Source organism: Aegilops tauschii, chromosome 6, assembly GCF_002575655.3.
Source record: "Aegilops tauschii subsp. strangulata cultivar AL8/78 chromosome 6, Aet v6.0, whole genome shotgun sequence".
Taxonomy (NCBI): Eukaryota; Viridiplantae; Streptophyta; class Magnoliopsida; order Poales; family Poaceae; genus Aegilops; species Aegilops tauschii.
Window position 1 is genome coordinate 96,486,875 of NC_053040.3, and position 23,962 is coordinate 96,510,836.

Consider the following 23,962-nt stretch of genomic DNA (forward strand, 5'->3'; position numbering starts at 1 on the left):
TGAAGACCAAACAGGACCCTAGTCCGTCTTTATTTATGAATTTCCTTTTAGGAGTTGATGCAAATTTGTCCAGAAATAATAGATGACTCACCGAGCAAGAGGTAGGCCCATCCTTCGATTCATGCTCCACCACTGTATGCACACAGGCAGCCCATTTCCCCACCATTATTGTAGGGGCAGCGTTAGGCGCCGGTGCGCCGGCCCAGTTTTTCCGCCGGTCCAGCCCCAACCGTTTGATCTAACTTAAAAAAAGCCGTCCGATCTGGCATCTCCTCCCTCCCTGAGTCGTCTTCAACCTCTGCCCCACGCGCCTTCGCCCATCTGCCCCACGCACCTCCGCCCCTCTGCCCATGCGCCTTCACCTCTGTGCGCAGCTCCGCGAGGGCGCCGCTCGCCGGCCGCCGACCACTCGCCGCTCGCACCCGACGCCCCACGACCCCTCTACGGCTCGCACCCGGCGCCTCACAACCCCCCTCGTGCAGCTCCCCCTCAACCTGATTGCAACTCCGTCGTAGATCGGTTGCAACTCCTGCCATTGACGCTCCATGAATGTAGCACCGCCGCCGCCCGTCGTCAACGCTCGCTGCCGGAATTGCGCGGTCAACGACCACCAGTAAAAAAACGACATTAAACGGATGTAGCAAAAAATATTGCCTATAGTCGCAAAACACATCACCGGTTGTAACAAAAAAATGACAGACGGTTGCAGCAAAATCGACCACCGGTTATAGCTTTTGTGTTTGCCGGTTCCAGCAAAAACAGGTTCTGTTTCCAGCTCGGGGCTTCTCTGGTAATACAATGGTTGTAGCACAACACAGTCACCGGGGTTCGGCAACCTCATTATAAAGGATGTAACAAAATGATAGTGCGGTAGTAGCAAAAAACCAAAACCGTTGTAGCAAAAAGTGGTACAGAATGATTCCAGCAAAAGAACATGGCAGCAAAAATACGAAGACGGTGGTATCAAATTAGTACACTGGTTCCAGCAAAAACAAAAATGGGAGCAAAATCTGGGGTTGGTTCCAACAAAACCCGAAGACACTAGTAGCAGAATTTAGAGCTGGTTCCAGCAAAAAAATGGCATGGTTCCAGCAAAAAATACTGCTGTCAAAAAAGGAATTGCTGTGACCGGCAAAATCAAAAGCTGGAACCAGCGATGCAGGAAGCTACAGCCGGTGATTAGAAAGATGCAAGCGACTGATTAAAAAGTTGCAACCGGTGATTCTGAAAACTGGTACTGGTGATTCAAAAAGCTACAACTAGCTGAACAAAATGCTACAACCAGTTATTTCAAAAGCTGGAACCAGCGATTTCCGAAAAACAGATGCAAGAAATAGATTTTGAAGAAAAGCTTGAAAGGGATGATTTAGAAAAGATGCAACCGGTTTAGCAGGAAGCTACTACCGGTGATCCAAAAAGCTACAACCGATGAGCATAAAAAAGGGCAGATCTTCCACCGGCCATGGCTGCTGGAGAGGGGAAGGGGTCGCCGGAGTTGCAGCCGCCGGCCATGCCCAGCAGTGAGCTCGTGTTTTTTGTGGTGGCTATGGAGGTGCTCGCCGCAGCAGGCTGGGAGCTGTTCTGTGGCGGCGATTCACAAGCGGTGGAGCAAGCAAGGCCATGGCTACTGCAGGGGAAGAGAGCAAAGAGAGGACGAGGAGAGATTGAGGGGATAAACTGTAGCTTGGGGAAGAGATAAGATTTAAGTGGTTCAGCGGTGCGTTGGCCCACTTAAAAAAGGTGTGCATGTGCGGGGAGTGGTGGGACTGTTCCGCGTGAGACCGGCCGAAAGCTTCCACCGGCGCACCGGCGGGAAACGTTTTCCTTATTGTAGCCTTGTAAATTGCTATTCCTTTTCCTTTTCATTTCTTTGCTCTGTTTTTTCTGTGTGTTTATTTCTCTTTTTTAAGCTATGGTTGACTGTTCAGAATATATATATATATATTTACAAATGTGTAACTATCATTGAAATCTACAGTTTGATTATACAATTTACGCTTTTTTTAACTAATTGAGCTTATGTGATCTGTCTAGGTTACAAACCATGGCATAGAGTCCTCTCTGATGGATGATGTGATCACCGCAGCTAAAGCATTTTTTCACCAGCCCCTGGAAGAAAAACAGAAATGCAGCAACCTACTGGACGGTAAGCATTTCCAGGTGGAAGGATACGGCAATGACCAAATTAAAACCCAGCATCAAACCCGGGACTGGTCCGATCGACTGCATCTCAAAGTGGGGCCAGAGGATGAGATAAATCTTGCTAATTGGCCCAAACATCCCGAATCATTCAGGTCAGTACCTCCGGGAGAATCTTTGAGGTCAGTAATACTCAAAATATATTGCAATTTGAGGAAAAAATATATATACCCCTTTGGAACCTACAAGACATGCATTTTTTTAGGCGGGTGCTAGGCGCCGGCGCGCCTGTCCAAATTTGAGCCGGTCGGCCCGCAGCCATCTGGATCATAATGGTCGCATGTCTTCGTCTTCCTCACACGCGCGCACGAAGGATTTCCCCTGCACCTCGCTCTCTTTCATCTCGCCGGCCACACACACTCTCCAATGGCCGTCCCTCCCCGGTCGTCCTCATCGTCTGTCCCCGCCCCAGCCGGTCGTCCTCGTCGCCGTTCGCCACCCTCGCTGGCTGTCCTCGTCGCCGTTCGTCCATCCTCGCCGCCCACGGTCACCACGCTCACCAGCCTTTATTTGCAGCAAAGAACGAAGTCAGTTGTAGCAATAAACGAGTCGGTTGTAGCAAAAAAAACAAGTCGCCGTGCGCAATCACCACACTCGCCCTCCTCTGTTTGTAGCAAAAAAGTAGCCAGTTGTAGCAAACAATGGAGCCAGTTGCAACTTTTCGTCGTTGTCCATGGTTGCCGTCGTCTATAGTTGGAACTTTTTCCGCCGCCGGTTGAAGCTTTTCTCGTAGCCTGTTGCAGCTTTCGGGTTTGCGTAATGCCCCACTTCAAAAAATCAGTCTTCTGGTTGAATCTTTTTCCAGAACTACTGTAGCTTTCTTATGAACGATTGCAGCTTTCTTATGAGCGATCGTAGCCTTTCAATTGCACGGTGTCTCGGTTGAAGCTTTATATATCACCGGTTCAAGCTTTCGAATCAAAGGGTGGAAGCTTTCGTATGAACGGTTCCAACATCACCCCGCTGTCGCGCACCATGGTTGGTCGCGCGTCATTGACGAGCATAGCGCGCGCGGCCTCTTCCAGCTCCCCCTCCTCGCGACTTCTCCACCCTCGCTGTTTTCTCCGCCCCCGCCATGGCGCCGTAGCAGCAAAAAAGCTCATCATGCCGATGCGCTGCGCGCGGCGGCGGAGATGGAGGAAAACGAGCGGTTGCTCCGCGTCATGGAGAGAAGATAATGAATTCTTTTGATCAGTCCTCTTCTACGTGGCACTCGGGTCCTTCATATACACGTCCTGCCTCGAGGTCGAGTTGCGCTCGTAGATGGAGCAGACTAAGTGGTTGTTTGGATAACTAATATTTGAGAAAAGTTTTAGCAAAATCAGTTTTAGGAGGATATTTAGAAAACCAGTTTTAAGTTGTTGGTTTGTTAAAACTGATTTGTAGACTACTTTTTTTTATGAGAAGGCCTTCATGGCTAGCTTTATTCACTTAAACCACACTTATATCGTCTGCTAATAAAAGAGAGATAAAAGAGGGTGGGGAGTCCAGCCACACAGACTGATTTGTAGACTACTTTGTTTGGGTGGATACTAGTATGGCTGAGACGAGTATTCAATGGATCTTCTCCACGGAAATCCGTTGGTGCTCCCGGGAGCGCTCCTGCACATGAAAAAAATATTTCAAAGTGTAAAAAAATTTCAAACAAAAATTTGGCGCATACATCTTGATATTATATGTGTGTACGTCAAATTTCGGAGAACACCGATATTTTTTTGTGGCTTGTGTAAAAAAGACAAAAGGATGTTTTGTGAAAAACACTTTTTAACACCAGATTTTTCTTTTTCACCAGCGACACATAAGTTGTTGGTTTTTCACGAAACGACTTTGTGAGCAAGTACAATATCGAGATGTACGCGCCAAGTTTTTTAAAAAATTTGTTAACATTTTAAAATACGTTTAAAACACTTAAAAAACAGGATGCACATATATAGTCTCATGTTCCTATATTTTCTAACTAATCACGATACTTAACATTCCCCGCAGTAACAACAGTAGCGAGACAGACGGTGAGACTAAGAAGAATTAGAAGGTAGGCGATGGCACCTGAAAGCGCAGGTTTACTCCTAGAGGAAGGGTGAATGGGATATTTTTAGAAATTCGTCAAACTCTGAAGAATTTGACGAATATCAGAGTGAAGAAATTAAAACACGAGGAAAACTAAGTCATAACAGAATCAGAGTACATGCAATCAGGATACGTAATAGTGAAGAACTTGCAATCAGATAAGCATACACGCATGGAGAATATGAACTGAAGAAATGAAAGATAGCATGAGGTAATTCGTGAGTTCAAATTCGTCACAAGATAGATCACAAATTCTTCAGCAGCGGAATAATGTAAGAGAGAGTGAGGAATTTGAACCAGGTTAGCTCGGTGAAGACAATGCAATTTGGTAGACCAATTCCAATTGTTGTATCAACTGTACGTCTGGTTGAGGTGGTTGAGTCGCAACTTAGACGACACACAGTCCTCATTGTATTTCTCTTGAGCTAATGTCACATAGTCCTTGCCCAATCACTCGTGATAAGTCTTTAAGGTAGACTTTCAAAACCTTCACATACTTGTTCACCGGCACACCACAATGACTCTTGGGGTACTCAGAACACTGACGCCTAACCATCTAGAAGAATGACAGTCTTCAAATGTAACAGGCGTCGGATCACACAGATCAATCTCTTCAGTGATGCTCAATCACTTTGGCTCTGGGTTTTTCCTCACTTAGGATTTTCTCAGAATCGTCAGAGGATAGATTGCTCTCAAATGACAAGTGTCAGGTTCTCTCGGAGCAGCCAACCAACAAGTGGTTGTGGGGGCGGCTATATATTGCCAGGGGCAACCCGACATGAATTATCATAAATGCCCTTTCTCTGATTTGATCGTTGTCAGGATAAGAATCCACTCGACAGCTGGCCCGCGACGCAGCAACGATCAGAATTTGAACTCTCAAAATTCGTTGGAGCACTCAATTTCCTCACTTTTAGGCTACTCCTCGGCCTGACCAAATTTGTCAGCGACTAGATGAACTTCGTCACTATCGCTAGCAAATGCATCAGCTGTTCCGGAGTTTTCCAAAGGCTTCACTCGAAGCGGCTAGAGTGGTATAGGTTTGAGTAGGTTTGAGCATCACTTTAGAAATGTGTATGTTTCACCTAGACCCCCTTTAACAGTACGGTTTTTCTTATGACTCAAATAAGAAGAAGAAAAATACAAAAACAAAAGTCTTCAAGCTTCAAAGTCTTCACATCAATTTCTTCAAAGACTGTACCAATTTCATCACCAAATTCTTCACTTGAAGAAATCAACTTTTAGGGGGCGTCTTCCATGTGTTAAAACAAATCTTCAGGGACTTTATTATCCGTATATACTCACAAACCCATTAATTTCTCAACCTATTTGTTTTCAATACTCCAAAACCACTAAGGGACACTTGATGCACTTACAACACCCCCCGCCCACCCCCCACAGTTGTAACGGACGATGCATCGTGAAAGTCGTGGATGGAGTGAAGATCGACAAGGTTGCTCAAGCAAGGCAATAGTCCTTTGTGCCGTTGTCGAGGTAGCCGAGAGCGTAGGGTGGTGTAGGCATGGTCGAGGTAGCCGTGCGAGGGAAGTCATGGTCGATGTTGAGTCGGGGTGGCCGTGTCGAGGTAGTCGCCATGGAGCTGCAGGTGTAATGAGGCGCTGAGTTAGTCATGGGCGCAGTAGTGTCGAGATAGTGATGTGCTGGGAAGACGACGATGTTCACGAGGCGCCGCATCGAGTTTGCCATGCCCGGAGACACATTGTGGACGAAGGCACGCGTCGGTGTTGTCGTCATCAGGCATTGGTGTAATCGATTGTTTATTGCTTGAGCCTCGTGTGCATATATATTGAGGTACATGATCAAATTAAAGTACAAGAGAAGGTAGAATAATTGCTAACCTATCCTATATTTTTCTAACTAATCATGATACTTCACATCTCGCAGTCACAAGAAGAAGAATCCGAAGGTAAGCCAAAACTAATCCAAAGGCCCCCAGTATTCTCTATGTAAAGAAATATAAGAGAGTATAGATCATAAAAGTCAATTACTCATTATCATCATAAACATTTTATGTTATACATACATAATAGTTCTCCACTACTCCGCCCACAAATTCATGATTTTTAAAAAGTTCACAAATTCAAAAAAGAATTCATGAATTTTAAAAATATTCATGATTTTAAAAAATCTTTGTGAATTCAAAAAAAATCCACAATTTTGTAAAGTATTTAGAAATTTGAAAGATGTTCACAAAACGAAATAAAAATAAAATACTAAAGAAAAATTAAAGAAAGAAAAATAAATAAAATATTAAAATAAAAACCTAAATTAAAAAAGGAAAGACCAAAAATCAAAAAAGCAAAAAGAAATAGAAAAAGGAAATAAAAAATGGTTTGGAAAGATTCTCGAACCTTCCCAAAACCGGTAGGGAGAAAAAACAAGGTTCGGTCGGCCCATACAGAGGACTAGCGATCGGGAGGGGTACGTGCTAGGTTACTATACAGCGGCGTATACGCCAAATAGCAATGAAGGGTTTCAGGTAGCCATTTATCTATCTTATATTTGAAAAAAAACATTTTGACATCTTAAAGTAATTAGAAAAATGTGTGCACACATTATGTATGGATGACATTTCATAACAATTTTTCCAGATGATAAGTGCCAGACGTCAGATATATGAAACTCCGGTCATGACGTTTTTCGATGGCAATTCTAGTCACGTAAGGATGGCATTTTTCAGTGACACGACAAGTTTCTGTAAAAAAAATAAACTAAAGCACCAAAGTTGCCATCCTCGTGTCGCTAACCTTGCCGTCAAAAATGTTTGAAGTTGCTATGTGATTGTACCATGCGTTCGGTATCCGGGTCCATAATTTATTATCACATAAGTTGTACATAAAATAGACATATAGGTATACTAAAATTAAAACAAGCTTTTTTGGGGGGCGGGAGGAGGTCTGCATTTTTTTCCATCGAGCTTACAAATTATCATATTAGTTAATGGGAGTTTAAAGAGATATGATGAACATGTAGACCTTCCCACATTTGAACATTTCGAAACTTTAAATACCATTCTAGAATATTTTTTCTATTTCTAAAGGTTTGAGTTGGTGGTGAGTTCTCTTTAAACGCGGCTCCTCTCACGTACTGTCCATACATTGATGTGTGGATCCGGACCTACATGTCAGTGGCCCAACGTCAGGGGGGCGTACGTCAGGGGATCTGGCTCCGCTCACTCCTCCTCTTACACATGGGACCTACAGCAACAGTAGCTGAAATATAAAAAAATTGGCCAATGGGAGTCGAACCCAGCATGTCTCCTACTTCTTGCTGTCTAGAAAAATGTGATAACTACACATATTTCAAAAATATGGCAGCAGACTTGGACACACAATCAACTCACCCAGATGCCACTATTCACCACCTGATAAAAAAAATAGAATGCTACTACTATTCACACATTGCACAGCGCCAGGGGTCACCTGACCAAAAAAAAAGGAATGTGCATGCCCTAGGTTGTCCTTTTGCATCTTCATCATGTTCCTGATATTTCTTATGTTCCTGATGTTTCTTATGTTCTTCCAATTCTTCTCCTATTGATGTTTCTCTCTATATATAACTCCGCTAGCACGTCGGCGCCTTGCCGTTGGAGCCCCGCTTCTGCCCGCAGCTGGCAGCTTGTGCGCCGTTCCTCATTGACATAGCCGCAAACTTGACCTTTGGCCATGAGGACATTTTCTACTCCCATTACTTGTAATACCAAACATGCATTGCAATGTTAGAATGAGGAGAAAGCTATGACATTGAGCGGCTAGTACGGTAAAGTGTCCTGGGAGCATTTGGACATTTTTTTAATCAAGCACACAAAAAATCTGGAATTAAGCCCAACATGTGTTTAATTGATGTTATCGTTTTGTTTATAATCTTGCATTGAAATTATGGCGTAGTCTAGGTTGCCTTTATGACATTGCACATAAACAAATGATCATACAAAACAAACATACTTAATTAGAAAGTTATGTTCTACTAGTCGAATGCCCGTGCGTTGCCACGGACAATAAAATATATAATCATTTCGTTGTTTACATTTTGCAGTGCAGTATATAATCAGTTAGTTGTTTACATTTTGCAGTGCATGCACGTGCAGTTCAAATCATGCCATGTTTTTTTCGGTTGCAAATCTTCATCTTTCTTCCACATCTCATCTCAGCTCACCACTTGGCTCCGCTCCACTCCACGTCTCTCCGCTATAGCAAGAAATTATTCATCACATCCTATATATCTCCATCGTGCTGTGCATGTTCACATTTTTTCTTGCATCCTATATATCCCCATCCCGTTGTGCATGTCCTAGTTTATCTCTGACGTGTCTCTTCTTCGTCCAACTTTATTTGCTTCTCTTCTCAAACTTCAAGTGCCTTTTGGCACCATAGATGTCACTTGGCAATAATTGGCAACGCCCTGATGCATCAATATAATGAAAACAAATACAATTCGATGAGATGAGCATTATATGATAACAAGATTGACACTACAACATTTAACGGCAATGAGCTGCTACACCACACCCGTAGGCAGCATTTAAATCTTACAATTGTGCTCCACTACCCTCGTCATCTCACATTTTATTCATCGGATAGAATTATACATCTAGAGAGTAATTTATTTTTGCTTAAACTGGAAGGATGAACCTATGCGCAGTATCACAAGCATAATATACCAATAAGAAATACACAAATGTTTTGTTGCCAATCAAGACAAGGAAAAATAGATCATAAATTTGTTGAGCATTTTCCAGTTTGATGTCATATCACAAGTTCTGAATTGTGGAGCAGTGACGAGATAATTTGGTTCAGTAGGATAAGGATCAAAAATACAAAAACTGTGCCATCAAAATTTTCCAACGAATACACAATAAATAGAATGCTACATAACACATTGTTGAAGTAGCATGAAAACATTCGCAAAAAAAAAAAGTAGCAAGCAAACATTAGCTTCGCCTTCATGTACAGCACATTCATTTTACATTCTTATCTACAGATAGCTACTACAGCAATCTTGAGTCAGAGGGACAAAAACCTAAGCCTGACCTAGGCAAAAAGCGAGAACGCATCTTCAGATTATTGTCTTACCTACAGAAAACAGGTAGCAAGATACATGGTCAGGCCAAAATGAATTATCGGAACACTGTCAGGTATTGCCTCTTTACAAACAGTACAATGTACATCCTAGACATTTCAGAATGACCGCCGCCTTGCAGCTCCTAGAAACAATAGAAACCGGTGATATTAACAGTCATGTCAACAATAAGTATTCCGATCGATGGGAAGGATATTTCCTGACATCCAATTATATGGCCAAGTCCAAACCAATTAATGACACTGGATTCAGGTGAGACATGCATGGATACTGTGAATTTTAATGTATCCGTTCGAAGCTGGTTTCATCATGGACATGCATGGATACAGGGAAGGATTACATACCTATTTATGGTTTTATCAAGTAACTTCATGCATCACTGTTAGCAGTAGCGGCGCCAGGAATTGGCCACGTCCCAGGCAGCCTTCGTCACTGTAGCGCACAGTAGCGCTGTAGCTACAGTAACACTGCAAATCAACGAAGCGGCCAGCCCTCACGCCCCAGGCAGCCGCCCGGGCTGCCTGGGGCCGGTCTCCGCCGCTGACTGTTAGTTACCAGGCACCAGCACTCTCATTTGATGTGCCCTTTAGATTCAGCTATGGATAGAACTTCGAAGGGCACTGGTAGAAATAGGCATAGGCATACATTAAAATCATAAAACTATTTGGAGATAATACAGAAGCAATATATGTCTCACGATATCTCATCAACCCATATTTGTTTCCTGTTTTTTTCAGCTGCATCTTTGTTTCCTAGTAACATATGAACCCATGTTTAGTTGGTAATGGAACAAAAAAGATTTCTTGCTTAAAAATACTACAGTACAGAGGCAGCTCTCACTGACAATTCATTACTAATGATACATGCTTCACCAAACCACGTTACCTTCCGAATATGTTTGGCGTTCTATTTTCAATAATATATGCTACAAATTATGGGTTGAAATTAGTATTCGACCAATGTACACTTGCAATGGAGGAATTTTCATTCTAATTTGTTAGCACACAAAAATCAAAACTGCACAATATTGGATATGTAGGCTGCTCATGTATAAGTGATTCAGAAAAGGATCTCCACTAACTATCTTGCAAATTCTTTGATATATTGTTGGATCATACTCCCTCCGTTCCTAAATACTTGTCTTTCTAGGCATTTCAAATGACTATCACATACGGATGTATGTAGACATATTTTAGAGTGTAGATTCACTCATTTTACTCCGTATGTAGTCACTTGTTGAAATACCTAGAAAGACAAGTATTTAGGAACGGAGGGAGTAGAAGGCATTGTTCACCTACGCCTGCGCATCATCCAGCACCCCAACGACCAGCCATAAAGTTAACACAAATTCCTCGCAGAAGAAGCCAGGTTGTAAAGAAAAAAGGGTCTGCTCCTTGTCCTGCACATAATCCAACATATAAACAATTAGCTACAGGTCAAACACCATTCCAAGATGAACATCAAGCCTTATGTTGTGACTTGCCTCAGTACACCATGATCAAAGTTTATGGCTCAAATACCACGATCATTCAAAAACACATCCTCTCGAAGGAAAAGAAACATCTTACATTTGACCGGGAGATTGATTGATATGGTGTATTTTTTAGGGATTTCCCTTCCTGAAAATGATGAATGCTTCTTTTTCACTAACTACAAGTCCAGTCTGAGATTGTCTGTTATTATACATATGCAATACTAATTTGCTGGGGTTCAAAACCTCCTGGATATTAATTTGCTGGGGAGAAGAGATTATGGGTGTGTTTGGTAGGGTGCATGGAGGGTGCATGAGGGTAAAAGTTCCCAATCCGACCCACTTTTGCTTGTTTGGTAGGGTGCATGAGCTCACATGGGCTATGCTCATCTGATGCATAAAAGGGCCCTCAGCTATGCTCATCTCATGCACCCCAGACAGGGTGCATGGAGGCAGCCATGCTGGTCCTGACACTCGTCCCCACCCACCAGACCACGTCTAGATATGTTTATATTTTCAAAAAATGTTTAGAATTTTGAAATTTGTTTAAATTTTCAAAAAGTTTAGAATTACGAAATTTCTTTAAATTTTTGAAAATTTTTAGGATTTCAAAATTGTTTAAATTTTCAAAAAATGTTCATAATTTCAATATTTTAAAAAAAATCAACAATGTTCGGAATTTCAAAATAAAATAAAAAATTGTTTGAATTTTGAAAAAAACCAGAATTTCAAATTTATTTAAATTTTTATAAAATATTTAATTTTCAAATTTTGTTTAAATTTTCAGAAAAGCTCGGAATTTTAAATATGTTCAAATTTTCAAAAAAGTTTAGAATTTCAAAATTTAATTTATTTTTTTAGAAAAATAGAATTTCCAAAAATTGTAAATTTTCAAAATATGTTTAAATTTGTGTTCATATTTTTCCGATTTTGTTCATCATTCAAAAAAAAAAATTGGAATTTGAAATTGTTCAGCATGTCTAAACACATGCAGGCTGCCAAACAAAGTCTCAGCTCAGCATGTCTCAGCGCATACATTGCTGCCAAACAACAGCAACTGCATGGACTCAGCATGTCTACACTCAGCATGTATGAGAGGAGAACAACTAGGCTAGGTCCATACATGCTACCAAACACACCCTATGGGGCTGATCGTCATTGAACTGGACGTCTGGACCAGAACGGAGTTCACCTTTTTGCCTTGCCACCACCGGCTCAATTGTCCCAGGTGAGCATTGCGGGTATGAAGGACGCGGTCGCAAGCATAGACCCTGATCCTGACATCGGCGCCATTGTCTCTGCCACGGGTGAAAGGGGGCGATGTGGTAGTCGGCGAGGGGAACTGGCCACGGGGTTGCCCTCCCTGAGTCGTCACGGCGGAGGAGATGGACGAAGGTGTGACAGAGTTGGAGGAGAAGAGGCGGTGTCGGGGTTGCCGAGGGCATACGCCGTCGTCGTGGTCGCCATCGGGGCATCCGAGCGCAGCCCCTGGCGGCGGGTATAGGTGCGAGGTGGCGCCGTGGTGGAGGAAGATGGGGCAGGCTCGGGAGCGGCGCGGGTGGCGGCGGCATCATGCAAAGAGAGGAGGGGAAGTTGCGGTGGATGCGCCGGAGTGGCGGGCGCACATGCGGCGGCGACTTTCTCGTCAGAGAGACAGGATCCGGATCGAGAATTGGGAGGAGATGGCGCGAGGGGCGTCTATGCGTGCGTGAGTGGATCGCGGCAGATTGGCAGTTGCCCTTCGGCCGAGTCGTGCATGCGTAAGTGGGCTTGTTTTACGATTTTCCTTTTCTCTCGTCTGTATTCCGCTCAACTGCATGCGCGGGGCCAGATCTTTTTTGGCAGAACCTATTTGACGCCCGTTAGCGTCAAAAGGTTGACCTTTCGCTGAGGCGAGCCACCGGGTGGGCCGGCCCATGTACAGGGTCCGCGTTTTATCCGTTCGCTACAGCTTCCTTCGTTTTTTTCTGTGTTTTTTTGCTTCCGGTTCTTTGCAATGTTTTGTCCGGTCTTCACTGGTTTTATTCTGTTTCTTTTTGTTTTGGTTCCTTTTTCCTTTCTTTTTTTTCTTTTTCGTTTCTTTTCTGTTTTTTTATTTCTTCTTCTCTTTCCTGTGTGTTATATTCAAAGGTCACCTCCTATTATAAAAATATTCATCATATATGAAAAACATGGTTAACTGTACATTATGAAAAAGTTCACTATGCATTACGAAAATGTTCATCGTACATTTAACAAAATGTTCACCATATATTAAGAAAATGTTCATTGTATTTAAAAAATGTTCATTGTGTACTAAAAAAATGTTCAGCGTATATCAAAGAAATGTTCAGCGTTTATCACAAAAATGTTCAATGTGTATTTTAGAAAAGTCAGTGTATATCACAAAAAAGTTCAATGTGTATTTAAAAATTGTTCATTGTATATTTAAAAAGGTGTTCAATGGTTGAATTTATTTGATTTTTTAATCTACCGATGCGATTAGTTCTTTAACAATCTCGCACCACTGTAATCACTAATAATCCTCAGCTCAACTGGTAAGTAATGCTGACTCTCTATTGTTGGTTGCGAGTTTGATTCCCTGACTAAGCAACCTTTTTTGCTAATTTAATTGAAGCCACCGAATGGGCCGGCCCAATTCGATTCACACCCTGCGCGAAAGCTGCTCCTGTTGACGCACGCGAGCGTTAGCTAGGAGCACTCATCTTTTTTATCGTACGAAAGCGTAGGGCATTATTTTCGCGGGCTCGCACGAGGTGGGAAGGATGCTGGTTGAACCATCACGACGACGGCAGATTGCCCTTTAATAGTATAGATTTTTCATTGTCCGTAGTAAAGTATGGATGAGTCATATTTTTACTTTTTCTGTAGTTTTGTATCAAAGCACGAACACTGCTAGTCTTTTAAAATACCATGATCCGAGGAGCCCAGGTCCCAACTTCACACTCCTGTTGAGTGTCAGTTGTTGCGCCTATTGCAAAACGTCGCGCTACAATCGTGTGGGTTTATATATGTGAATACTCTTCTTGTACCTCTGCACATCGATCTAGCTGCACAATCGTGTGGGTTTATATCTGTGACAAACTGTAAGTTAAGCCAGTTATAATGGATCCAATGTTTATATTTATTTTTTCTTTATTAGGGATGTTCTACAAGAGTACACAGCAAAAAGCAAGAGGATAAAACACATTATCCTTGGGACAATGGCCAGGCTTCTGGAGCTTGAGGAAGATTACTTCCTTAACCAATTTAGCGACAAGGCTCCCACAACTGTTAGGATCAACCACTACGTGCCATGTCCGACACCTGATATCGTCCTTGGCTTCAAGGCTCACTCGGACGACGGCGTTCTGGCGACTCTTCTCGTGGACAACGATGTTCCTGCGCTGCAGGTTCTCAGAGACGGCGTGTGGTACGGCGTCCCGACCAACCCTCGTTCCTTGCTGGTCAACATGGGAGACTTCATGGAGGTATCTATGTAAATTCAATTATTAATTTTCTAGTAGCATATATATCCTTTTTGAAAAAGAAAATATCCCTAAATTTAAAAGGAGTAAATTTGTATGTGATTTTTCTAGGTCATGTATGTTGTTTTACACTAGACGATACCCTGCGCGATTGTTGCAGGAATTGAAGATAGTTACTTGGATTAATAATATAAGAGCTAAAACTGAAAATATATATAATTACTGTATACTTATAAAATATTTATTGAATACATGTATCATAGTATAGTTACGTCTTTTTGCATGCATGGATGAATGTTAAGGCGGGCCTTTTCCCATACATTATAGCATGTTGAGGTGACAAGTCTGTATATTGACATAAATATGTTAATAGTGGGATCAAGTACTTAATTAGATATCCCGCCAAAAAACACTACTTAGTTACATAGGATTACAAAGCGACTTAATTAAGCTTTACTTCATAGTATCATGACTCATCTGCCTTATGGATGGATGGTCCCCTGTAATTATTAAGTTAGTCCTGATAGATGATGTAACTTTGGTGAGTTAATTAAGTTTTTGTTCTAATATAGAAAGAATCCAAGATGTTGCTAGGTCATTTAGTTAGGACCCTGATAAGTGTCACATGTGTGGCGCGAGCACATGGCAGCTTCAAACATTTTTTATGGCAAGTTTAGTGACGTGAGGATGGCAACTTTAGTTGTTAAGCATGACAACTTTCTTTTTATGGCAAGTTTCAGTGTATTTTTTGAGTTTTTTTTCTTTTCGGATGACAACTTTTAGTTGTAAAAAATGTCATGGTCGGAGTGCTTGGTGCCACACATGTGGCACTTATCATTTGGGTTAGTTAACATCTGAAATTTGGAATGTGTACCCTTCTTGTCTCTATTTACATTAGTGACCTCGTATTTCGTGGTTGAACTTTGATTCTTTATTTCACCAATAATATAATGATCACATGTCATGGTTTAAAATCACACTTGTCCGTCTAAGAAAACTCGGTGTATGTACATTAGTCCTGGCCATGGGCAGCCCGGCCTGAACGGCCCGGACCGACCTAACCCAAAAATGCCCAACCCGGCCCAGCCCAACGCTGCTCCCAGGCCGGGCTCAGGCCTATATTTTAGGCCCGAAGACTAGGACGGGCCAGGCCCGGGCCCGCTGTTTTTGCCATTTACTAAAGAGGCCCGGTGTTTTTTTGCAGTGGCGGGCCGGGCTTGCCCTGAAAACTTGGCCCGGCAGGCGGGCCGGGCTTGGGCCTGAGTTTTCTACCTCGGGCTTGGTCAGGCCCGGTCCGGCCCCGTGGATGGCCAGGTATAATGTACACATATTTCTAAAATATTGCTAAGATTTTCTTCGCCACTAGTTTTTGCCATGGATTTTTCTCTCTATATTCAGTTACGCACATGGAATGGTTTAATACAGTTTCATTGCAGATGAAATGGCACACACAACATCGTTTTGCCTCGTAGAAAAACATGTTTCTTGAGCACATGCCTTAAAAACCCAAACAAAGATTGTATGGAACTAATATGCACGCATAATACTCAGACTCCTAGATGTATAGATTTTAAAAAAATAGACCAAGAAAACATATTTGTAGAGTCCGTGGCATCTTCTCATAGGCTTTGCCGGCGCTTAAATGGCCTAAAGAGCGGCCAGTGTTTTAGAACAGATAATGCTTTAAGCTCAGCACTGACTCTAGTCTCTTGACTCAGGTAATGAGCAATGGGATATTCAAGAGCCCAGTCCACAGGGTTGTGGCAAATGCTGAGACGGAGAGGACCTCCATAGCCATGTTCTACGGCCTAGATCCTGAGAAGGTGATCGAGCCAGCGGCTGATCTGTTACATCAGAAGCAACCGGCACGGTACAAGAAAGTGAAAACCAAAGATTACATGGCCGGATTCTATGAACACTTTGCTCGAGGAACTAGGGTTCTCGACTCTATGAAGGTCTAAAACAATCATCTAGGAGTAACTCAGAAGCAACTAAAATCAAGGATAAATGAAGTATTCTCATTCTGGGTATAAATTCTAGTTGTATTTTGCTAAAGGCAGTCAGTTCTCTTTGAATAAAGGCAAGTGGAATTGTGGGGTGTATACATTATATCCATAAAGGGTTAAATCATGCTATGTACTCACTCTGTTTCACCGGAGCTGTCTCTAGCATCGGGAAAACATTGTTAAAATACCTCCGGGCTAGTTCTTGTAACATTGCACTTTTTACTTATATTTAATGGTTTCATATATATGTCTGATCAGTTGTAGTATGTTACCAACAAAACCGCTGGAATCAAACAAAGATACTCTATGGTCCTGGCAATTTTATCGTCACAATCATCCTATTATGAAACGAAGCCAGCCAGTCAAATGGGTTTGATCAGGGAGCGGAACGCGGGGGCGGGGGCTGCTCACCTAGCGTGGAGTAGTTCAGTTGCTGCCATCTGTAACCCATTTGCCTGGATGGTTTCATTTCATTTTCAAATGGAGTTTCTTTTGGCTGACTCCCAACAGATCTGTTGCTCTGTTGGGAGTCAACCAAAAGAAACTCCATTTGAAAATGAAATGAAACCATCCAGGCAAGTGGGTTTGATCAGGAACTGAAGCAGGGGCGCCCTCAACACTCACTGTCAAGTTGGTTTAGCACCGCTGATCATCAGCTTTGGATCAAGTTGGTTTACAGTTCCACCTCCGCCATCGGTGTCATTATCGCTAAGAAGCTAACTGAACCCGGAACATGCGCAAGCATACCAACTGAATGCAATGGATTACCAAGGTAACTATAACAGTATAACTGATAACATTTGAAAGCGAAATCTTGAGAACCCGCCAAAGTGCGACTACAAAATCAGCAAAAATGAAGTTTTACCAGAGAAATGATGTGTCTGTAAGTACAACTAGGGGAACCTCGTATGTCGTCTGAAGATTTGTAAAGATCAAAACATTCATATTCAAAGAATTATATAATTTGCAAGGCACAAATTATCAAAGGAATGCACAGAAAAAATGGGCAGCGAGAAACTACGGCCTGTGGAAGTTCAGGTGATAAGAACACGCAGTTCAACAGTTCACCAGCCACCCAGATAACCGAATCATCTACCCTACCCACAACCTAGCAGTTGGCAGCTAATGCTATTCGTAGTGAACCAAGAGAGTATCATGTGAAAAATATTACGAGAACAGTCATTGTTTCTCCAACTTAACTTCTAAAAACACAGACTAACTAAAGGGGATTCATAAAAAACCTAGGATGATCGCACATGATCATCAAGACTAAGAAATCATTGAATATGATTGATTCTTACCTAGAAATAATTTCTGAAAACAACTTGCAGGCAGAAGGTGTGCACAAACCAATAAAATGGATGACCTTGTTATTTCTGAATATGAGGTCCCGGCTGTTAACAATCCTTCGATGATATGATCTTACTGAATTCCAATAGGATGAGACCAAAGCAGGATCGCCTCCAAACATAGCAGCAGAAGTTTTGATTAAAATGACAACCAAACAACTGATCTGCAAACGGAGAATTATGCAACAAAAACAGATCCTCGAGAGTTCAGAGGAGCATCGGCACTGAGAAGAGTACAATAAAACGAAAACGGAAGTGATTCAAAAACCAGCACCCAAACCTTACAAACATGTTTGGTTTTTCAATACAAGCATGTTTTGCAGATCATACATTTTGCATCAACATATTTGCATCCATGATGAGCGGTAATGCCTTTGATAAATCCTTTTTGCATTCATACATTTTGCAGTTTCAACAGAGGTAACTTACTGAGACACGAACACAGGAAATAACTTCTAACCAGAGATCGAGCAGCCATAAATTTGAGTTTAGAAAAAAGATAATACAATTTTCGAGCATATATCCCTTCTAAAGAAGGGGCAAAGACTACACAATATTCGGGCATTAACCCTGTCTATGACACAAGGATTTGAAAAGATCGGCCATTGACGAATCATGGACATGATTCACCTGAAAGAACATTGCATTTAATTCTACAACACGAGCAGTCGAACGGATCATCCAATAAATCATGAATCTGTTTGGTTTTACCCAAACAGCTAAACTCACTTCTGAATTCAGGTCCAGCATCTCGAGAAGCTCTATCTTCCACTTGTAGCAGCTTGTGTTGATCGTCCACCCATTTAATATCGTTGCCCTTAGGGCTTGAAATTTTGATTTCCTTCAGCACTTTTGCAGTCAAAATAAAGAATTTGGCAAAGTCAGCATCTTGGTGACGGCCTTTGTAATTTTCAAACACCAATTTTTTTAGATGGATCGCGAGGCATTCGATTGGATCTAGTGGGTCACACAGGTGCACATTTTTCATATCCATCTTTGGGTGTTTCTTCAACTGAAAAAAGAAGAAGAGAAAAGTGCCATATGTTAGAGCCATTTCTAACCAGATTAGGTTACTATCAGCTAACTTACCTCAAAATAAAGTTTCACATTGGCAAGGCAATCAAAGGTGAATACTCACAGTGAAATAGAGCTTTTCCAAGCGGGGAAAGCACCTGAGGATGTTTAGAACTGCATTCAACTGAGAGCCAGAAGAGTAGAGAGCCAGAACCTTCACAGTGCATATTGAGTTTGCCAAGCTGACTGGGGACATTCCCTAAAGAAAACAATGAACATAAAAAATAATGAAATGCATGTAGGTACAGCAAATGCAAGATTCAAGAAGGTTGCTACTGCTACCTTGACGACTAGAGTTGCAATCTGGAGTGTGGATACACATGGTGAAAAAAGGCCCAATATCTTCAGTTTAGGTGCACCAATTACGCGGATAGTCTCAAAACTTATGTCCGGAGGATAAAGTGACACAAATCTTTCGAGGCAGGGAGCATCCTCAATGACTAGTTCTTGTGTGCAAGCACTACGAGCACGGGAGCCAATGCTCCTAAGAGTTAGTGAGCGAATGTGGAGGCGACGCGCAGTAAGAATGTCCCACAACTGAAGGCTCTCCAAGGCACGGCATCCAGAGAGCACCTGGTCGAATACATCCTCTGAGATGGAAACGCACCGTAGGATGAGCTGCTTGAGGAGGGGGAAACTCAACGATGGTGAGATCTCGCTGGGGAAATTGCAGGAGCCGATTTTGAGCACGAGGAGGGTGGGTGCAAAGCGGAGCGCAGATGTCGGCAGCAGGAAACTAATATGAGGCGGTTCTCTCGACCATCTCCCGTAGTAGATATTGAGCTCCTGGAGTCCGTCAAGGGCTCGGGATTGGCACCAGCCGTCGAGCTCAGTGCGTCGGCTGTCTATGTCGCCGGGTGTGAACTGGATGAATGGGAAGTGGAAGCGACGGGCGGGGCCAGGGTGGTCGGAGAGGATCCTGTTGATGATGGTGGGGCGCCAGCGAAGGCTGCTGCAGAGGCTGCTATTAGCCTGAAGGTGGAGGGGAGCGGAGCACCAAAGGTGGTGCCATCGGCGGGAGAGGGCCTGCGTGCGTTCGCCGTCCTTGGTGGGGAGAAGGGAGATGATGGTACCGAGGATGGCGTCGGGGAGGCGGCTGATGGGATCCTCGGCAACCCAGTTGCCATCGTAGTTGCCACCGCGTGCCCGATTCCTTGGCCTGCTGCCAGCGATCCCATCGGATTCGCGCTTTCTTGCCACGGCGGTCGGTGCCGCCTTCTCCATGGCTGGCGGCAGGGGAGATCTAGGGTTTGGGCAGTGGTGGCGGAGGGACGCGTTTACTTGGAGCATGGCTAATAATAGCCGCCTGTTGGCTCTGTCACATTGCCATAACATTTACAACCAATTTGATAGCCCGTCCATATGAGAGATACATACTATATCATTAATATCTGACAATCAAGGCTGGGCTATAAAGGAAAAAAATTAGGAAATTGCAAGTTTTCCACAAGGATTCATTTTTCATTTCACGTGGCATTATTGCAGTTAGAAATTAAAAAAAACATTTATGTAATTGAAAAAGACATATGATTTGTTGCCAAAGAAAAGAGGGGCATTTTGATCGGTGGTTAATTTAAGTGTGTCATATGATCAAATTCCCATGTATTCAGCCCTAGAGTGTATTAAGTGACCTATGCTTTTCTTCTGAAGGTGTGCATTCTGTATATCTTCATTGTTCTATCAAGTCCAAGTCTTATATTCTAACTAAACAACGCATTGCGCATGTTTCTGGCGAGTTTCACCATGCAGAAAGAATCAAAATCTTTGTTTTTACTTGACACAACTGCTACAGAGATTTAACTCAAGCCGCACCTATCCCATATCAGAACTATGCAACCTTTGCCTTTTATTAGACACAACCGCTACATAGATTCAATTCACTACAGCAGCAGCTATCCCAGATGAAACTATGTGGATATTTCACATCCTAATCAAAGTGAGAAGCGCAAGCGATAACAAAAAATCAATACTGGATGCAGCAACCAACTGCCAGAAGACCATAGCTTTCAAGGAGAGAGTCGACTTGTACGTGCATAAAACGTAGCAGTCATTAGATTACATTACAGCTTTTGGCAGTAAACTAGTGTTGCATAGTATGGCCCATCAGGATTTACAAAAGGACCTGAGATTATATATGTATATATATCAGCCATGTCAAATTTGGGGTTTGGACAAAGAAATAAAATCATTGTGCATCAATCTGATCTATAAAACAAGCAAAAGATAATACAATCTTCAGATACCAACCCATGTCTGTAAAACGAGTAGTCAAAGCGATTCGCCACTGTCAAACCATGGATATGGTATTCTGAAAGAGAATCAACCTCATCTATAAAACGATCAGCGGAAGGAATAGGTCTTTGAAAAGTCGTGGATATCCATGTAGGCATCAACATTAGTGGAACTACTTTTAATTTCGAATTGAGCAGCTCAAGAAGATCTATTTCCCACTTGTAGCAGCTCATGTTAATAAACCAACCGTTTGCTGTTGTAGTTTCTAGGGACTCCAATTTCATTTAGCACTTCTGCATTCAAAATAAAGAAGCTCAAAAAGCAAGCATCCTGCCCACAACCTTCGTAGTTCTTCAATACCACATTTCTTTGATGGGTCTCAAGGCATTCTGTTTGATCTAGTGGGTGCCTATATAAGACTGTTGCTAACTACACTACGGTGTAGGAGTACATTATATGTCAACCAGATACTCATTATGTCACAGAAAGCAAACAAAGATGAATTGTCACAAAAAAAAGAAGATGAATTGTCACGATGACATAGAGCTTTTCCAGGCAAGGGACTAGGGAAGGACCTCAAGACATCAAGAACTGCATCCTTTGAGGGCGAAAAGACTGGAGAGCCGAAACCTTCACGGTGCGTATTTGACAGTGTTGAGATGATGGTGCCAAGATGATTGGGACCATTCCCTAAATAAAACAATGGGCATAAAAAAATGAGTAATGATCCTCATGCAGGAACACCAAAATGGAAGATACAATACACTTGCTGCTACCTGGAAGACTTGGGCTTCATCGAGGCCCAGTTCTGGTTCACTCGAAGCGGGGATGGCTCTCCCCTCTCCCCTCCTCCCTCTGGCGACGGCGCCGCCGAGCTCGCCTTCTCCCTCCTCTCCTCCGACGCCCTCCCTCCGCTCCCCTCTGGCTTCGTCCCCCGCCCCTCCCCCCGCCTCGTCGACCTCGCTCCGTCCTCCCTGCTCCTCCCCCGCCCAACAGGTTTTGGGCGCTCGACTCTGAGGACTCAGGATCGGATTCCGATGCTCCCCCTTCCCCTCCCCATTCGGTGCTTGTGTGCGGCCTCCCCGTCGTCTCGGCTCCGGGCCGCTGCCGGAAGTTCGCGCCTGGTGGGTGTGGGCGGCCTGCCTCCGCCGTGCTGGAAGCGGACGGCTGGCGGCGCGTGTCCCGTGGGCGTCGCCGTGCTCCTGCTCCGTCCCCGGCGCGGGGGCTCCTGGGCCCTGGCGGGGGCGGCGTGGTGGTGCCGGCCCCGCCCTCTCCCCCCTCCCCGCCGGTGTCTTCCCCTGCTTGCGCTCCGTCGGGGGGTTCGTTGCTGCCTTCGTCGTCGGCGACGGTGGCGTCGTCAACCCTAGATCTGGCGTTGGTGTCTGTGGAGGGCTCTGTCCCTGGGCCGCGGGCCCACGAGTCGCCTGTTGGGCTTGTTGGGCCTGGGGATGTTCCCCCCTGAGCTGCGTGTCTGTTTTCCCCCCTCCCTCTTCTGGTGCCTGGGCCGCGGTTGACCCAGGCCCACCTCCCCGGTCCTCCCTCGGCCCTTCCTACTGGCCCAGGCCTGGCTCGGTCCGGATATATATATATGGGTCCGAAAGGGTTCGGTGCCCCCATTTCTAGAGTTCTCTGCTTCCTCCTCTGACCTCCGCCGCCGCCGCTCTCCCATCCGCGTCTTCTCCAGATCCATTCCTCCCCTCCCCTTTCCCTCTCGTTTGCGACGGTGGTCTCGATGGACGGCTCGCGCGGGTCCTCCAGCGAGGCCGTCTCCGGCCAGAAGCGGAGGAGGGAGGGCTCGGGCGATGCGGAGGCGGATTTGGAGTATGAGGCCGCGCTGCGCTCCAAGCTCCAGGCGACGCGTGCTCCGGCTGCTGGGACAGCGTCGGCGAAGGGCGGTCCCCCCTCGCCCGGATCTGGATCGGTGGGGGCTGGCCCCTCGGTGCCTTTGGCCAGTGCTGCGGCGGTCTCTGCAGATCCTTGGGAGGTGGCGGCTGCGGCCAGCAGGGCTGACTCCTCTGGCCCGATCCCGCCGCCCCCTCTGCATGGTGCTGCGCCCTAGGGGGGTGGTCCGCTGCGGGCTCCGGCGGCCCCTGGGGGGGCCGTCGCGATTCATGCCCCGTGGTGCGTCGGGGGCGCTGGCTCGTCGTCCCGTTGGCGCTGCTGCTGGTCGGGGTGTCGGACCCGCGTCTGGTTCTGTTGGTGATGGCATCCTTCCCCCTCCTCCTCTTGGATCTTCGCGCGTTCCTCCCCAGTCCCATGTTGCCAACCCTACCCTCACCTGCTTCGCGTGTCATCGTCCTGGGCATTTCCAATCTCGTTGCCAACCCCCCCCCTTTTGCCTTATCTGCAGAGAAGACGGGCACCTTACTGTTGATTGTCAGAATCGATCCAAACCACCAAGCTTTGTGCATTACGGTCTTGGTCTCCCTGGTTGCTCGTTTTTCGCCTTAGATCATGAGGTTCCTGTTGTTGCTCCAATCCCAGCGCTCTCCAACTCCGGCATTATCTCTGTCCAGTCCAAACGCATCACCTCCCAGACCCTTCTCAGTGAGCTCCGGCTTTGGGACGATGGGGGTTGGGATTGGCAAGTTCGCCAGTTGTCGGATTTTGAATTTGCTGCGACTTTCCCCTCCAAGGAAAGCCTTCGGATGATCTCCTCCTGCACCAGCTTCACGCTTCCCCTCAATCAACTGGTTGTTTCTGTCAAGGCTGCGTCTAATGGTTCTAAAGCGATCACCTCTCTGTCTGAAGTTTGGGTCCTAGTTGATGATGTTCCTCCTGCTCTCCGCTCCACTGCGTTCATCGTGGCCTTCGGCGTTCTTATTGGCAAGCCCATCGAGGTTGATCAAGACTCTTTGGCTGTTCTGGGCCCGATGCGCCTGCGGGTGTGGTGCGTGGATCCTCTTTGCATCCATGGCTCCATCGACGTCTTCCCCTCGGCTGGTGGTTTCCGGCTTAGGTTTCGGGTCGAGGGAGACACGGGTCCGGCGTCGCCTC

At 44.7% G+C, this 23,962-nt stretch overlaps 2 protein-coding genes across 3 annotated transcripts; one reads left to right on the forward strand and one right to left on the reverse strand.

The window, feature by feature from the left end:
* The first annotated feature begins 12,804 nt into the window (after positions 1–12,804).
* LOC120966209 (protein SRG1-like) lies at positions 12,805–16,711 on the forward strand. Its single transcript, XM_040392028.3, has 2 exons — positions 12,805–14,307; positions 16,023–16,711. The coding sequence occupies exons 1-2, from the start codon at positions 14,041–14,043 to the stop codon at positions 16,263–16,265; spliced, it is 510 nt and encodes a 169-aa protein (XP_040247962.1). The 5' UTR covers positions 12,805–14,040; the 3' UTR covers positions 16,266–16,711.
* A 1,307-nt stretch (positions 16,712–18,018) lies between these two features.
* On the reverse strand, positions 18,019–20,049 carry LOC109767211 (FBD-associated F-box protein At5g60610). Of its 2 annotated transcripts, none has more exons than XM_020325973.4 (3): positions 19,016–20,049; positions 18,832–18,932; positions 18,019–18,671 (listed from the first exon to the last, which is right to left on the reverse strand). In XM_020325973.4, exons 1-3 carry the CDS (start codon positions 20,021–20,023, stop codon positions 18,668–18,670), a joined length of 1,113 nt encoding a protein of 370 aa, XP_020181562.2. In that variant the 5' UTR covers positions 20,024–20,049; the 3' UTR covers positions 18,019–18,667. The 2 variants fall into 2 exon arrangements, with proteins under 2 accessions (XP_020181562.2, XP_020181561.2); XM_020325972.4 differs by having other exon boundaries at positions 18,798–18,932; positions 19,016–20,045.
* Between the last annotated feature and the right edge of the window lie 3,913 nt (positions 20,050–23,962).

What these genes read in the sequence shown, in the direction of transcription:
- LOC109767211 (XM_020325972.4), bottom strand. Translation starts at nt 20,023, where the DNA reads ATGCTCCAAGTAAACGCGTCCCTCCGCCACCACTGCCCAAACCCTAGA. An exon ending in TTGCAACTCTAGTCGTCAAG is followed by an intron (nt 18,933 to 19,015) that starts GTAGCAGTAGCA and finishes TGTTTTCTTTAG; the next exon opens with GGAATGTCCCCAGTCAGCTT. An exon ending in TGGAAAAGCTCTATTTCACT is followed by an intron (nt 18,672 to 18,797) that starts GTGAGTATTCAC and finishes TTCTTTTTTCAG; the next exon opens with TTGAAGAAACACCCAAAGAT.
- LOC120966209 (XM_040392028.3), top strand. Translation starts at nt 14,041, where the DNA reads ATGGCCAGGCTTCTGGAGCTTGAGGAAGATTACTTCCTTAACCAATTT. An exon ending in ACATGGGAGACTTCATGGAG is followed by an intron (nt 14,308 to 16,022) that starts GTATCTATGTAA and finishes CTCTTGACTCAG; the next exon opens with GTAATGAGCAATGGGATATT.